Consider the following 17,071-nt stretch of genomic DNA (forward strand, 5'->3'; position numbering starts at 1 on the left):
AGGGATATGAGTCACATGACAATAGAGGAATCATAAAAGCATCAGCCTTCATGGAAAGCATGACACAAACAAAAGGAACCCAATCCCCCCATCTATGGAAATACGGAGACCATCAACTATAGTAAGTAATTGTGGTCCTTGAAATATGAAATGCCAATAATACCTGGGAACCAAAACAGTCGAGAAATTATTTGTATCAATACTTGATGAGCCAATCGCAAGGATGTGCTAACACCATGCTTCTCTGGGAAATAACATCCAGGACTTTTTCCCAAACTTTCAAAATTTAAGTCATGATATTTCATTGTTATTGTTTTACAAGCATTATGAGTATAACTTGTGAAACCACAAACAATCATTGAAGGGACCAATGTGAACATGAAGGGTGAGATTTCTATTCACATCAAATGTCAGCATATTACATTATTCTCAAAGTGATACCCCATCATATGGTGCAAATCATAGTAGAGGTAAGGTCCAGCATGCTGATGTATGAAAGTATCAATCACAGAAGGCAGGGCATACCAAATCACTGTAACTCCCTGGACATTGTGGAAAGAAATGCTCCCTGGATATGTTATTATCTCGATGGATCTAGATATCCTTCTAACATAGCAAAATTACTTGTGGTTTAGCAGCAGCAACATAGGGAATTACAACTACGGCTTCCGTATTGAGTGGGGTTGAGGATCTGGGCCAATATCTCGAGAGCCTGTGTTGACATAGGGTCCTCTCATAGCTGCTTGAGGTGGCAAAGCTTTTGTAGTATCAACCACAGGTTTCTTGTGTTTTCCACCTCTGTTGTAATTTTAACACCCGATGAAACCTGCATATTAGTCATAGATATATAGAAGTAAAGAGAATGTCCTAAATGAATGGAGAAATACTTACACCCAGTAGAAGGGGAATGCAACCCCTGCAGCAGCAAAACCAAGGAGACCTACAGCTAAGACGGAATTTCTGAGGCGTGATGCCATGCCCTCTCCGCACCTCTGCACCCAATGACCACCATGTAAATATTTTAGCACCTACAAGTATGAAGAGAGCACAAAGAGCTGTGTAGCGCATTGTAAATGTTGGTGGTGGAACAAAATACATGGTGTAGGACACATTCCATTACCTCCGATGACTACAATGTGCAACTTCTATGTGACTTTATCTATAGGTGTTAACATTATATGCGTGCATACATATGAAGCAACATCAATTGCATGAGATTCATAACTATAACTGATGACACTAGGATTGCTGCCAAGTGTAAGAACTCCCCCAATGTAGCTTGTAAGTTGTAATGTATGAGGAAACGAATCTCACATCCTTCATATTCAACAAAAAGGATAAAATAAGGCAGTATCATTTGGGCATGGCTTGGCAATATTAGCAAATTAGATGTTGCAGAATGGTCATTGCTAGAGACTCAAAACATCTTACACAGTTTTACTGCACCATTGTAAATCTTAATAAAGCATGTTTACATCAAGAGTGAGAACATCGTATGTATATTCAATTGTAACATTTTTTCTTCTAGAATATAGTAAAGAAGGCAGTAATTTTACAAAATATTACATTAAATCCTTCCTTAACATCCATATCAAATTGCATTTAGACCAATGTTACAAATAAGTTTAAATCTAGGTAACATCCCCTACAAACTGAATTATATAAAGAAAATACCAAATACTAGTTCTTGTAAACTTTCATGCAATGGCTGTGATCTTTTCCATGATGGTCATGGAAATTTCTTATATATCTAGAAATTCCTGAATGGGTTACTCTTGGAATTTTTTGACTTCTTCAATCATTTCTTCATCTACTACACATCGGCTCATTCTTTGAGTGCAGTTTTTATTGTTTGAGCACTTTCGATGCACCTCGGCCCTTTAATGTGGAAAAGTCATGTGGTCATTCCTTGCTTCCTAGCTGACAATGGAATATTAGCCATGTGTCCATTCCCTAAAAGTTTTTCATTTTGGAGAGGATTGACCATGTCACTCCCTCAATTCTTTTGATGTGGGAGAACGAATGGCCAAATGGCTATGGCTTGTGTCATAATGAAACAACTAGACACTCCTCCATTGTTTGTTGTGAAAAGGAATGGTCATGTAACCAGTTCTTGTTTCCAGAGGCCATTCTATCCCAGTTAATCAATGAAAGGTTGCTCTCTGTTACGTCTATGTCGTAGAAAGAACCTATCTTAGGAACCTAGCTGGGATGGTATTCAATATTCAGGTGGACAAGTGTGAAAAAGTGGCTGAGCTGAAGTCTCACAAATGGCATATTGAGCTCTCATGATATCTAGCTCATAATGGTACGCTATAGTAGCTGCTGAAATTTGTGGTTTTCTAGATAAAACATTAATCAATATATTTTTCTTGCCTTCAACATAAACAATTTGAGAATGAAACATGCCCATACAGATGTTTTGAAGGTGAACTTATTTCAGTGAGAAAGTATCTGAAGGACTGACGATCAGTTTGACAATGAGCAAGTAGTGCTTCCAAGTGGAAAGAGAATGTATATCAGCCAAAAGTGCTTTTGCATAGGCAATAAAATATCTGTCTTGCATTAATACTGCACTTATATTGTTACCACATGCATCATATTGGGCGAAAATGGCTTATATAAATCAGACAATTAGCTTGATGTTTCATTTGCTCAGAAGCTGCATTTTCCTTAAGAACCCAGGTAAATGCTACTCCTTTCTTAGTTAAGCATGCTAATGTAATGCCACTTCAGCAAAATATCTTCTGGCTTAATAGGAGCACAATCCAAAATGCCTATGTACATTATGATATTCCTTGGAAATGCAAAGACTTAATGATATTCCTTGAGATCAATATTGCTGAAAATTACTGCATCTTGAACTCTAACCAAGATACTGCTGATTCTTGGAATAGGACAAACAGTTTCTTCATGGTTATTTTAGTTAATGTTATGTAGTTTATATAGATACTCCATGAACTATCCTTCTTTTGCACAAATCGCACCTTAGAACAAAAGCCTGATGAGCTTGGTTGAAGCAATCCCATTTCTCACAAATACTTTCCCTTACTTATTATCTACTCTGGTTAAGCTGTGTAACCCTATATGGTGCCATATCAAAGGAGTCCTATCAGATATGCAATGAATAATATACCCTTCAAGATGTTCTAGTGGCAATTCACTACACAACGACTCTGAAAAACGCTTCTCGTATAGATTAAGAAATTCGAACATATCTTTATCGAATTGGGATAAATTAGATTTGAACTTCTCATCATTTTCTTTAACAAAGATCAAGTACACAGAAATCTAATAAAAAGACCCCTCACTCCAAGTCAATGAAGCAATACTCACTCCCTCAATTCTCTGTGGCCGTTCCCTCAAAGATTTTGGTTCCAAATGAGGCCCATGTGGATATTCTCTCGATTCTGTTGTGAAAAGAGGAATGGCTATATGGCCACTCCTCCCGTGGTTCATGAGAATGGAACAGGTATAAGGCCATTTCTTACTTCATATCAAGCAATTAAGGCATAAACATTCCATTTCACATATGCATTCCCTGGATCGTTTTGATCAGAGGAAAGCAATTGTCATGTGCATATTCCTTCCTGCATAATATTAGTCAAAGCAGCAACTAATAACTATCTCCTACAATATGTTTGGTGGAAGATGATTGATTTGAGATTGTTTGTGATTTAATCCAATTTCATAGAAAAGAATATGGAAGATTCTTGAGACCATTGATACGCATTACCAAATATACCATCCATCCACAGGAACAAACATTTAGGACTCACAATCTCCACAATGTTGGGGTTTAAAGCAAACAAACGAAAACAAAAACAATCTAGTGCATTATTTCCATGCAGAGAACTGCATCCAAAGTAAACAATATAGAAGAATTTGAGGGTAATTTACCTGGCAGCAAAAAGAGAACAAATTTCTGGGCTCTCCGAGGTTGGAACTCTCAAAACCACAGCCTCTAGTAACAAATCTCTGAGCTTGAACCTCCGTTTGGATATACACTCAGTCAATCTCAGACCCACAGGTTCATTCAATTTTCCTTCTTAAAAAACTGGCCTTCTGGCTTTCCAGATTCTGACTCTGATCTTCATCAATGACATTCTGATCAACAAACAAACATTTAACAAACAATCTCTCTGTCTCTCTCTCTCATCTGATTGATTCACTTTGGAATTAGGGCTATATTTATATGTACTCTAATGGTAAAAAGCTTAACTGATAAGCTTTTATTCATCAACCATCAATTCACCATGGTTCAAATCTAGGCCACTCCACATACATGGTTAAGCTTTTACTCATCAATCAATTAATTCACCATGGTTCAAATCTAGGTCACTCCACATACATAGTTAAGGTTTTACTCATCAATCATCAATTCACCAGGGTTCAAATCAAGGCCACTCCACATACATACATAGTTAAGCTTTTACTCATCAATCATCAATTCATTGGGCATCCTTGACGAGGTGCTCATTACCTTTTAGAAGGGTCTCTGGCGTCTCCACATGCCTCAAAAAATCAAGCTCTTTTGGTGGCAAATCGGTCATAACGTGGTTCCTGTTGGCGAATGGCTAGGTAAAAGTGGCGGCCCTATAGGTTGCCCACTTTGCTCTTCACCTATTGAGTCTCTGAGACACTGTCTTTGGGATTGCCCTCAAGCTCAAAAGGTATGGGATAGAGTCACTCGCCTCCTTGTGGCATGGGAAGTGGAAGGAACAACATCGTGGAGTGTTGCGGCATGGATTGATCACTCAGCTGATAGGTGGACGGACGTCTTCAATGTGGATAGTTGGTGCTATTGTTGAGAGACAAGCTCAACATCGGCCGGATCGGCTAAAGAAGCCGAGGACCAGATCGGTTGGGACCGATCGGTTAGGCTGAGTGCATAAACCGGGAGGCCATTAGGAAAGATATTCCGTGAGGAATATATTTGGGAGTTAGTGTAGGAGCTCTTGATGAGCATTGAAGTACTGTCAGTATTTCGGTTAGTCCTTCTAGGACTTGTATAAAAGTGCTCACTGAGCACGTCTTATGTACAGATTGAGTATTATTGTTGAATATAGTTTTTTGTGTTTCTCTCTCTGTCTCTCCCGAGTATACTGCGTAAGCTCAAGCTCTCCATTGAACCTGAGTTTCCTTCCTTCTGTTCGGTCTTCATACTTGCTTCCGCACGTTACTTTCTACATGGTATCAGAGCGCGAGGGTTGAGAACCTCTCTGCAGCCGACACAGCTTGACGAAGAAGAACAAGAAGAACGATGGATAGAGGCATGGCGAGCTCGCTTCCAACAGAGAAGCTCGATAGAACCAACTACGCGTCTTGGTCCTACAAGATGCACTAGTACCTGCTCGGGCACGGCTACTGGAGTTATGTCGAAGGAGCTAATGACGCGGCACCCGAATCGACACACAGAGACTTTCCGTCGTGGGAGCAATCGGCGAGCAGGGTATTATACTGCTTCGCGTCGTGTGTGGGCGAACAACTATTGAGCTATGTTCGGGATGCAAAGACGCCGAAGGGTGCGTGGGAAAATCTGAAGAAGATCTTCGCCGCGAGCACCACAGCCAGGAAGCTTCAGCTCCGACAGGAGTTGAGCAACCTACGACAACACGACTTGTCGGTGGCGGACTATACCTCGAAGATCAAGGATATCTGCGACTCCCTCACCTCCATAGAGGTGAACATCGAGGAGAGCGAGATGGTCCAGATCTGTCTCGGAGGTTTGGCGTCGAAGTTCGGAGCGTTCCGAACGGTTGTGCGTACCCGGGAGAATACGCCGTCCTTTTTCGACTTACAATCGATGCTCCTGGTAGAGGAGAACCACGCGGGTGCGTCTACAAGCACGCACACCGACAACAGAATGTTGTACACGGAGGGAGATAGGCCCCGTGGACGTGGAGGACGAGGCGAGTCGGCACGCAATGGAGGCGGCCGACGAGATCAAGAAAGAAGGCACCGAAGTGATGCCGACAACAACTCCGAACCCTTCGGAAACAGGGGGAGTCGATGCGATGAGAACCGGCAAGGGAAGTCCATCGCGGAGTGCTGGTACTGTGGCAAGAAAGGCCACAAGGAAAGTGAGTGCTGGAAGAAGCGCGCCGATTCGGAGAGAACTGGTTCCGGGAACGGCTCCAGACATACCGACAAGGGAAATCGGCAGCGATCGCACTACGCCGAAGACTCTGGGAGAGCCGGAGAAGGAACTGCCTTCGTGACTAGACATGAAGCAAACTCAATGAAGCAGACCACCCCGAGATCGGACGAGGTGTGGTACGTAGACTCCGGCGCGTCAAACCACATGACGAGCCATAAGGAGTGGTTCTCGTACCTTGAAAAACCGATACAACCTGGAGTAGTCGCAACAGGAGACGACACTCCGCATCCGATCGCGAATGTCGGAGAAGTTCCCCTTAGCCATGTCGGGCAGAAAGGGAAACTCATGAACGTGCTGCACGTTCCAACAATCACGAAAAACTTGGTCTCGGTCGGACAGATCGTCGACCAAGGGATGGAGGTTCGGTTTACACACCTCGGGTGCTTCATTGAGGAAGAAGGCCGTGTGATTGCGCAAGGGCGCAGAGACGGGAGGATGTTCATCCTCGACTCCACTGACGGCGGCACCGCAATGTTCGCGAAGGGACAAAAGACCGAGTCGGACATCGACTTGTGGCACAAGCGGATAGGCCACGTCAACCTCCAACGGCTTCAAGATCTGCAATCGAAACAGGTAGTGTTCGGATTGCCCAAATTTAGTGGCCGAAAGGCACAAATTTGTGAAGCCTGCCAGCTCGGGAAGCAACACCGACTTCCCTTCCCCAACGAGCGAAACCGGAGCCGGAACAAACTCGACCTTATACACTCCGATGTGTGGGGGCCGACACAAAACGTTAGTCTTGGCGGGAGCCGATATTTCGTCTCCTTCATCGACGACCACACGCGGCACACGTGGATCTACCTCATTGAGAGGAAGAGCGAAGTCTTCGACTGTTTCCAGGACCTCAAAGGGTTCGTGGAAACTGAAACGGGACGAAAGATCAAGTGCCTGCGGTCGGATGGCGGGAAAGAGTACTTTTCCGGTCAATTCCACGGTTACCTACAACAAATGGGAATTCGCCGCGAATTCAGTTGTAGATACACGCCGGAGAAGAACGGCATGGCCGAGAGAAAGAATCGGTCGATTGTGGAAGCGGCACGGGCGATGCTGGAGGAGAAGAGCTTGCCCAAGTTCTACTAGGCCGAGGCGGTAAGGACCGCGGTATATATCCAAAACCGGATCGGAGACAAAGTGTCGGCGCACGAGCTATATTTCGGAACGAAGCCGAACTTGCGACACTTGAGGGTGTTCGGTAGCATTGCGTATGTGCATATACCGAAGGAGAAAAGGAGGAAGCTGGACGCAAAGGCCGAGAAATGCATCTTGGTCGGTTACTCAGACGAGCAGAAGGGTTATAAGTGCTACAACCCTCGCACCAAACAAGCGCGTGTCAGCCGCGACGTGGTGTTTGACGAGTCCGCGTCCTGGTACCTGCCCCCGACTACGAACCTAGACTCCAATCCGAGTTCTGACGATGAGGTCAACGAGGCCGAGATGCCTCCGAATGAGCCCGAAATCGAGACCCGCGAAGAGAGTCCGATTTCACTCCGGTTAAGTGGACCGATTGGACGACTGAGTCGGTACGACCAGTCCGATGAAGAGCCGGCGAGTAGTGGAGACTCGGTCGTGCATTCCCCGCGCAGGAAGCCGAGGAGACGGCTTACGCGCAAAGAGAAAGGGAAGAAGAAGGTGTCGGATTCCGGCACGGAAAGGAACGAGTCAGACCGACGCGAGTCCGACTTCGAGGGAACCGGTGACGGGTCTTTAAAGGTGAAGACCGTGTCGACCGAGAAGGCCTCGACATCGGCTAATGTGAGATTACGCCGATCTACCCGCCAGAAGAACCTAGTTGTGCGGTTCGGATACAACGAGTACATGGCGCATCATTATGCGTACATGACCCGTGTAGCGGAAGTGCGTGAGCCGGAGAGCTACGCAGAAGCGGCGAAGGACGCGAATTGGCGCGCCGCGATGGAGGAAGAGATGCACGCATTGGCGGAGAACGAGACCTGGGACCTAGTTGACGCACTGAAGGGTGTGAAGCCGATCGGGTGTAGATGGGTGTACAAGGTCAAGTACAACACCAATGGCTCGGTCAACCGGTACAAGGCTCGGCTAGTGGCAAAGGGATATGCGCAGAAACACGGCATCGACTATGATGAGACGTTTGCGCCGGTCGCGAAAATGACGACCGTCCGTGTTTTGCTTGCAGTAGCTGCGGCCAAGGGGTGGCACCTACATCAGATGGATGTAAAGAATGCGTTCCTGCAAGGTGACCTTGAGGAACAGGTGTACATGGTACAACCCCCCGGATTTCACTCTAGAACGAACTCCTCGGCAATATGCCGACTGAAGAAGTCCCTTTACGGATTGAAGCAAGCCCCGCATGCCTGGAACGCGAAGATCACGCAACAACTGCGTCGGTTGGGCTTCGTTACGTCAAAATCGGACTCTTCCCTGTTCATCCGGAAAGGTCGACTCGGACCGGTTAGTATTTTACTGTATGTTGATGACTTGGTCATCACCGGCGCCGACCTAGGTGAAATCGACCGCGTGAAGCTCCAGCTTGCGGCATCGTTCGACATGAAGGATCTGGGGGACCTTCATTACTTCCTCGGGATCGAAGTGATCCGTACCCCCGAAGGCATATTGATCAGCCAATGTCATTACGTGTTGAGTATGCTCTTCAAACTCGGGATGGCCGACTGTAAATTCATCTCGACTCCTCTGGACAGAACCGTCAAGCTTCGTCCCGATACGGGAAAGGTATGCGACCCGACGAGGTTCCGACAAATTGTCGGAAGCCTTATATACTTGACCATCACCCGACCCGACCTCAGTTATCCGGTCGGGGTGATCAGTCAGTTCATGGCGCGACCTACCGAGGAGCACCTTCAGTGTGCGCAACGCATACTTCGGTATGTCAACGGCACTAAGGACCGGGGACTGCTATATCGGACCGGTGCAGCCACGCGGTTAGTCGGCTACACCGATGCTGATTGGGCTGGCAACGCCGCCGATCGCCGATCCACGTCTGGATACGCGTTCTCCCTCGGGAGTGCCGCGATCGCGTGGAGCAGTAAGAAGCAGCTGACAGTTGCATTGTCGAGCACCGAAGCCGAGTACCGAGGAGCGGCTGTCGCGACATGCGAAGCCATATGGTTGAAGCGGCTACTTAAGGACCTGCAAGAGGAGGTGTCCGATCCAACGACGATCTACTGCGACAACCTCAGCATCATCCAACTCGCGAAGAACCCCGTCTTCCACGCACGGACCAAGCACATTGAGGTGCACTACCATTTCGTCCGTGAGCGTGTCCTTTCCGGTGAAGTCGAACTTCAGTACGTTCCGACGGATCGACAGACTGCCGACATCTTCACCAAGCCTCTTGGTCTGGACAAGTTGTGGCAATTCTCAGGTGCGCTCGGATTGCGTCACCTCGACGTGCCAAACTTGAGGGGGAGAACAGTCCCGAACGACCAAGCAAAGCAGAAGGAAAGGAGCGGAGACCGCGACACCGAGTTGGTTGTTGAATTCGACTTCGGATCGGCTGAAGAAGCCGAGGGCGGACCCGCCGAGTTGGTTCGGATGTTTGATTCAGACACGCTGAATCAACCAAGGCCCAAGCGGAAGAAAAGGCAGCAGAAGAAGCGTCAACACCGCAACAACAGAAGAGCTGATGAGGGCCACATGAGCAAACAAGCCGACCGGAAGGGTCGAAGCGCGCGGAGTCGAACAGGTCGAGGAGCGCGAGCGAGGCGAGAAGCTAGGAGGAACCGGTGCTGTGAAGATCCCGAAGAGCCTCAAGTTGAGCTTGAGGGGGAGTGTTGAGAGACAAGCTCAACATCGGCCGGATCGGCTAAAGAAGCCGAGGACCGGATCGGTTGGGACCGATCGGTTAGGCTGAGTGCATAAACCGGGAGGCCGTTAGGAAAGATATTCCGTGAGGAATATATTTGGGAGTTAGTGTAGGAGCTCTTGATGAGCATTGAAGTATTGTCAGTATTTCGGTCAGTCCTTCTAGGACTTGTATAAAAGTGCTCACTGAGCACGTCTTATGTACAGATTGAGTATTATTGTTGAATATAGTTTTTTGTGTTTCTCTCTCTGTCTCTCCCGAGTATACTGCGTAAGCTCAAGCTCTCCATTGAACCTGAGTTTCCTTCCTTCTGTTCGGTCTTCATACTTGCTTCCGCACGTTACTTTCTACAGCTATGTATGCACGAGAGGCAAAATTGACAAGATCCGTTTTGAGAGAGACTTGTTGTCCGCATCCCCTAGGTTCCTGGAAATTTGGAGGTTGATCGTAGGCTTCACCTTGTGGTATGTCTTGAAAGCACGATGCCTAAAGGTTTTCCAAGATCTGGTACAACCCCCAGCGGAAGTGATCATGGATATATGGTTCGCGCTTATCAGCTGCCTACGAGGGCATTTGGACAAGGCTTGCAACCACTCCAATGATGTGGCCACTGCCTGTTTGCGCTTTTGGCAGAAATGGTAGAACACACCTATGGTGACAATAGGAGGAAGTGGCCCGAGGTGGAACTACCAACCCCCACGCTAGTTGTTTTCTTCTCACATTCCACCCTCCCTTCGTTGTAGGCCCCAGGAGTCGGCTCATATTGACCGACACTAAAGACCACTACTTTTAGTTATAGGTATCTACTTACTTTAGGTAGTCTGTTTGAAAGACTATGTAAGTAGTCTCATTTTCTTGATCTTGATCGGAGGGAGATTCCCGTTTTGTGTATAAGTTTCCTTGTATAGTCTCCTTATAATAATCCTTCCTAACTAATGGGAAAGTAGCTTCATTTTGAAAAAAATAATAATTCAATCATCAATTCACCAAGGTTCAAATCTAGGCCACTCCACATACATAGTTTAGCTTTTACTCATCAATCATGAATTCACCAGGGTTCAAATCTAGGTCACTCCATAGAGTTAAGGTTTAAATCATCAATCATCAATTCACCAGGGTTCAAATCTAGGCCACTCCACATACATAGTTAAGCTTTTACTCATCAATCATCAATTCACCAAGGTTCAAATCTAGGTCACTCCACATAGGTAAGGTTTTACTCATGAATCATCAATTCACTAGGGGTCAAATCTAGGCACAATGTTAATGGGGGTGAGTGAGTGACCTCTCTTGTCGGTGCCTGATAACCTTCACCTAGTTGTTGTAGGCCCAAGCTTTTTTTGTAACCTGATATCAACTCAACTGTCACTACTATATTCATTACTGAACTAGATGTTGTTATTACGGAATGTTCGGGTGTGTTATCGGCTCCTCTTGGGTTGAGGTTGTGGGTTTTGGTGTGAGTATGTTATTCGGTTGTTGCCATTCTTCACGATTTTGTCAATTGTAACCCTCTCTCTTATGGAATCCTTGCATTTCCTAACCTACCCCCTTAACAAATACACATTTACGCACTCAGTAGTGTATGTATACCAATACACACAAATCCACATTTATCGGACATGTCATACAAATTCACACACACATTGATACATGTATGCATAGAGATTAATTGAAAATACAAGTTACCTCATGTGCACATTTGTTATCACAGGGTACTACTTGGTAGTTGGCATTTGTAAGCTCTTACACATCCATGTATATGCATGTACATATTTCCATGTCATAACACAACACAACTTCTATTGTTCGATTTTCTTCCTCTTCTTCTCCTTTCATCCTTTCTCTTCCATGAATTTAAACATCAGACTTCTATCATTCTAGATTATAATTATAATTGTTCTTTATTTCTCCCCTTTTTTTAACATTTAGTGTGACCCACATTGAATGTTGATCTAGTTTCATCCATGCTAGGATGGGTGAGAACATGGTGCCACTTGTCATTTTTTAGTTCTCACATATATATAATTTCTTCCATGCCATTTATGTTCCAAGTAAAAACACTTACACTACTACATATTAAGGAAACACACCTAATTATATAGGAATATGGGTTTCAAAACCCAAACTTGTTATTATCATTATTTACAAACATAGAAAATCTAATACTAATGTCAAAGGGGAGAATGTGCTTGGTTTGGAGGTGGTGCACTTTGTGTGCCATTGGCATCACAACTTTTGTTTTTTACTCATTTGCCATCAATAACTTGATGTATGACTTGGTGGACATAAGCTCATGCATTACACACACAATGAGTGTGATGAGGAGGTTCATGCCAAAACCTAGCATGAATGACAATGGCACCTTCAAAATAGAGTGGTCACATACTACAATTTTGGACATGAGCCATCACTGATGATGAAGACAATGGTGATACCATTCCACTTTATGACCTTAGAGAGAGTCGACAAAGAACCATAAGTCGATATTTTACTACTTCTCACCTTGTCATATTACACCATAAATACATTGTAACCCTAAGATCTTACATTATGAAGGTTATCCCGGCTCACATTAATAGAGCAATGCCCTCGTAGTAAGTAATTATGCCTAATGGAATAGATGTCACCATATTACTATTGTCAATATCTCAATATTGCCAACAATGTCATTGCCATTGGGATGTTGTCATGATGGGACTTTTTGTTGACAATGGCATGTCTCTACCATTGGTCCACCATTGCTACTAACATAATGGGGGAAGTTGTCATTGCATCCAATGATGCAAGCGACAAAAGAGAGGGAAGAAAAGAAGTGGCCCGTGGGTGATTGAGTGGGTGAAGAACAATGCAAAAGGGCTGCTCATAAAAATGCACATTACAAAGATGTGGAACGAGAGTTGAATGACCATTAAGATCGAAACTTGAACAATTGATGATCTTTTATACAAATTGAGAGTTGAGCAATGATTGATTGTAGAGCTAAGCAATAATTGACAAATCATCAATAACCATTTGCCAAGAGCTAAACCTAACCAAGCCAAGTTATAGCCAATTTGGCAATCAATAGCCATTTTTGGAGACTTGAGTGAAAGTAATGATGGAGAAATAAGTGTTGGATCTGTGCATGAGTGTGTGGAACTACCGGAGTTTCGAACCAAGAGATGGCTAGGAAAACTAAAAGAAGGCTTGAATCACTTCAAGAGGACTTGCTTCACTCAAATGCTAACACATCTTCAATGTCCCACATGTTCAAGCAAAGGTGAATGGAAAAGAGGTGATAAAGAGGCTTATTTGTGCTAAAGTGGAGGCCTTCTCAAGGTTTATATGTGGTCTTATAGCTCGACATAGCAATGGAATCTTCTCAAGGTTTATATGTGCTCTGCTAGCAAAGGCGTTATTGGCAACAATGTAGTTTTTTTGATAATATATATTTGTGCAGAGGAAACAGTATTATGTACTATTTGTATATTGCATTTGGCTTTTTATTAATACTAATGGATCATATTTTTATGGAAAATAAAAATAAAAATGCTAACACATCTTCTTCTACTAATTAGTGATGCTCAACAATACCTTTAACGTTGTCTACTTAGGTTCTATTTCCTTTGTGAAGAGATCCACATGCAATGATCAGTTGACCGACAGAATGCTCCACGCCTCCTCATTCTCATATGAGTTTTCACATGCAATGAAGTGCTTTCATGAAGTGATCCACACACAAGTATCGGTTGACACCACAAAATGCTCCACTTCCTCATTCTCATATGAGTTTTCACATGCAATGAAGTGCTTTCATGAAGTGATCCACACATAAGGATCAGTTGACACCACAAAATGCTCCACTTCCTCATTCTCATATGAGTTTTCAAGCGCAATCAATTGCTTTCATGAAGTGATCCACACACAAGGATCGGTTGACAGGACACAACTGGCCTCATTAGCAAACGAGTTCTCTCACAGTATCACAATGAATGATAAGGTTGATGGGACACAATGAAGTGATCCGCACAATGAATGGTAAGGCTAATGGGACATAATGTCTTGGCGTCTACATTCGCAATGAGTTCTCACACGATCAAGTGGTATTGAATTTGAGACATGCTTTCTCTTGAATGCATTGTTACAACTTACATACATACATACATACATACATACATACATACATACATACATACATACATACATACATACATACCTTCATACATACATACATACATACATACATACATACCTTCATACATACATACATACCTTCATACATACATACATACATACATACATCACTTCACTAGTATGTATATATCTGAATGATGAATCACATGGAGAGAGAGAGAGAGAGAGAGAGATTTGTATGGCATGAATCTATGGTGATGGGCAGAGTAGATGAAAGAGAGAATAGATGTATGGTATCTATGGTGATGGGCAGAGTAGATGAATCATCCATGGAGAGAACCTGCAGTTGCCCTTTCTGCAGGGGAAATCGAAGCAGAAGCAGAAGCAGAAGCAGAATCAGAAGCAGTCCATCCCCATATCCTTGCAGCAGGAGGAGGAGGTGTGCGGGATCTGCACCCTCCTCCTCACCCATTGTACCTCACCTTCGCCTCCCTCCTTCAAGCTTGCGGCCGCAACAGAGCCCTGCTTCAAGGCAAGCGCCTGCACTCCCGCCTCCTTGAGCTTCTCCATCCCCACACCTCCTCCCCTTTCAGGGATGATGGGCAGCTCAGAAGTAGCAGCATCATCATCCTGTGCAACCATGTTATCCGCATGTATGATCTGTGCTGTGCCCCGGGCCTGGCTCTCCGCGCCTTCCAGTCCATGCCGGCCCGCAACCGTGTCTCTTGGAACCTGGTCCTGGCCGCCCATGCCCATGCCCATGCCCAAACTGCCTTCCGCTTGCTCCTTGACATGCTACAGCAGCAGCGCGTGGACCTATCCCCCGACAAGTTCACCTTCATCACTGTCATCTCCGCGTGCGCCAAGTCTTCGCCTGCTTGCTCTCTCGAAGGTAAGATCACACATTTTCTTCTTGTATGCCACGGCCTCGATCGCGTTGGCCATGCCGCGAATGCGCTCCTCGCTTTCTATGGCATGCGTGGGCACCTCGATGATGCCTTCCGAATTTTGGGTATGATGCCGAAGAGGGATGTTAGTGCCTGGAACTCCATGTTTACTGTATGCTCCCAACTTGGGGAGGCTGAGATGGTCTTCCAGCTTTATGCTCAAATGCAGCAAGAAGGAATCAAACCTAACAAAGTCAGCTTTCTCACGCTCCTCTCGGCTTGCCGCACCCTCGCCAAATTGGACGAGGGTAAGCAGTTACATTCCCTCATTAAAACCTCAGGGATGGCAATAGATGTAGTTTTGGGTACTGCTCTCATGGACATGTACAGCAAATGTGGAGACTTTGATGCTGCGTTGAAAGTGTTCACTGGAATGCCCGCAGGAAACCATGTTTCGTGGTCAGCCATCATATCGGCGCATGCCAAGCATGGGTATGGTGAGGAAGCTTGTTTGCTTTATGGACAAATGCACAAGGAGGGCATGAAGGCCAATATAAACACCTTACTTTCACTTCTTGAGACATGCTCTGCCACCGGAAACCTGGTGGCTGGCAAGCTATTGCATTCGTGCATTGTTGATGATGACAATCACAATGAAGAAGACATAGGCAGTGGCAATAACAATGTTGCTGTGAAGAATGCGTTGATCAGTATGTATAATCGCTGTGGAAGCCTTATGGATGCACATGCTGTTTTTAAGAATACGTCCAACATATATGACACTGTTTCGTGGAATGCAATGATATCTGCAAATTCACAGCATGGAAATAGCTCGAAAGCAGTCGACCTTTTCCTGCAGATGCAAATGAAAGGTATAAAACCAACAGAGAACACCTTCATTAGTGTGCTTTCAGCATGCAGTCATACAGGCTTGCTTACTGAAGGCTTACTATATTTCTGTTTCATGTGTTATGACTGTGGAATTGTGGCAACTTCTCAACATTACACATGCATAATAGATCTCCTTGGTAGAGCTGGGTGCCTCGAAGAGGCTGAGGAGTTTGTGAAGGAAATGCCGTTAAAGGCAGGGGTTCTAGATTGGATGTCCTTGGTCAGTGCCTCTAGAGGTCACGGTGACATGGAGAGAGCCAGATATGCCGCAAAACAAACCCTTGAGCTTAACTCGTTGGTTACGGGAGCTTATGTAGCACTAACGAATATATTGGCTGTAATCGACAGTGAATGGGATGATGAGTCTGAATATTGACCAAATCTCATAACTTTGTGGGTTTTTTATGTCAAAGACTTGCTGTAATAAGGGAGCATCATATCCCACTTGCGAAGCATTACACCCCAAATTCATAGGAAAGATAGAGAATGCTTGTAATTATGGCTGACTCAGGGTATATCTAGTGGCACACAATGCATGAAGGCTGGTTACCTATGTACGGTAATTGTAAATCTGGAGGTGCATATACTAACGGCCGAGCATGAGATATAGATTCATGAGACATTTTGTTAAATTATCTGCCGTTGAGGAGAGCTCTGTTCAAACAAAACAAAAGTATTTGGTAGTTGGGCAACCAACTCAACAGGTAGTAGTAGTCAACCCGTGGGTGAAAAATTAAATAAAAAGATATGGCGACACGATAAGAATGGATGATATGCATCATATGCTTTACATGCTTGTTTACTCATGAGGTGTATTCAGTCTCCCTTGGATGTTAAATAACCTCTTCTTTCTCTCATGTTGTGCTCAAATGTCCAACATATACTCTTTATCTTAGGATAATTGTTCCATGCTCCAAACTTGTGAGAATCTCCATCAAATTGGCAAAAGGTGAGCCACTATCATTGTTATGCCTTCGTGTTTGGAATTACCTTAGTGGCAAGCCGTTAGTTATCAACACAAGGTCATGGACTCAAATATTTACATTCACACATCTTTGCATACCAGGAATGTCTTCTCTTAACGTCACGCCACATGGATGCATCAAACTAAAGATTGGGTGATACATCAACATTGGATACAAGGTACAAAAATCAATAAGAGCAAAAGCCTCTCATATGGTTGGGTGCTTGACATTATGAAATGGTTTACAAGATGGG

General features: G+C 44.6%; 1 protein-coding gene and 1 long non-coding RNA gene across 4 annotated transcripts; one reads left to right on the forward strand and one right to left on the reverse strand.

Moving 5' to 3' along the window:
• Positions 1-279: 279 nt before the first annotated feature.
• On the reverse strand, positions 280-4,137 carry LOC147857300 (uncharacterized). 2 transcript variants are annotated; one of them, XR_015530610.1, is made up of 3 exons: positions 3,901-4,137; positions 892-1,028; positions 280-798 (listed from the first exon to the last, which is right to left on the reverse strand). It is a non-coding gene; the product is annotated as an uncharacterized LOC147857300 (long non-coding RNA). The 2 variants fall into 2 exon arrangements; XR_015530609.1 differs by having other exon boundaries at positions 892-990; positions 3,901-4,136.
• A 10,160-nt stretch (positions 4,138-14,297) lies between these two features.
• LOC147857301 (pentatricopeptide repeat-containing protein At4g13650-like) lies at positions 14,298-17,065 on the forward strand. Of its 2 annotated transcripts, XM_087328847.1 has the most exons (2): positions 14,298-15,270; positions 15,406-17,065. In XM_087328847.1, exons 1-2 carry the CDS (start codon positions 14,394-14,396, stop codon positions 16,227-16,229), a joined length of 1,701 nt encoding a protein of 566 aa, XP_087184973.1. In that variant the 5' UTR covers positions 14,298-14,393; the 3' UTR covers positions 16,230-17,065. The 2 variants fall into 2 exon arrangements, with proteins under 2 accessions (XP_087184973.1, XP_087184972.1); XM_087328846.1 differs by having other exon boundaries at positions 14,298-17,065.
• Positions 17,066-17,071: the final 6 nt, after the last annotated feature.

This window comes from Azolla caroliniana, unplaced genomic scaffold, assembly GCF_043228905.1.
Source record: "Azolla caroliniana isolate FFs.n. ecotype wild unplaced genomic scaffold, voAzoCaro1.0.p SCAF_12, whole genome shotgun sequence".
NCBI lineage: Eukaryota > Viridiplantae > Streptophyta > Polypodiopsida > Salviniales > Salviniaceae > Azolla > Azolla caroliniana.

Bases quoted from the DNA above. Each gene is read 5' to 3' on its own strand.
- LOC147857301 (XM_087328846.1), top strand. From the start codon at position 14,394: ATGAATCATCCATGGAGAGAACCTGCAGTTGCCCTTTCTGCAGGGGAA.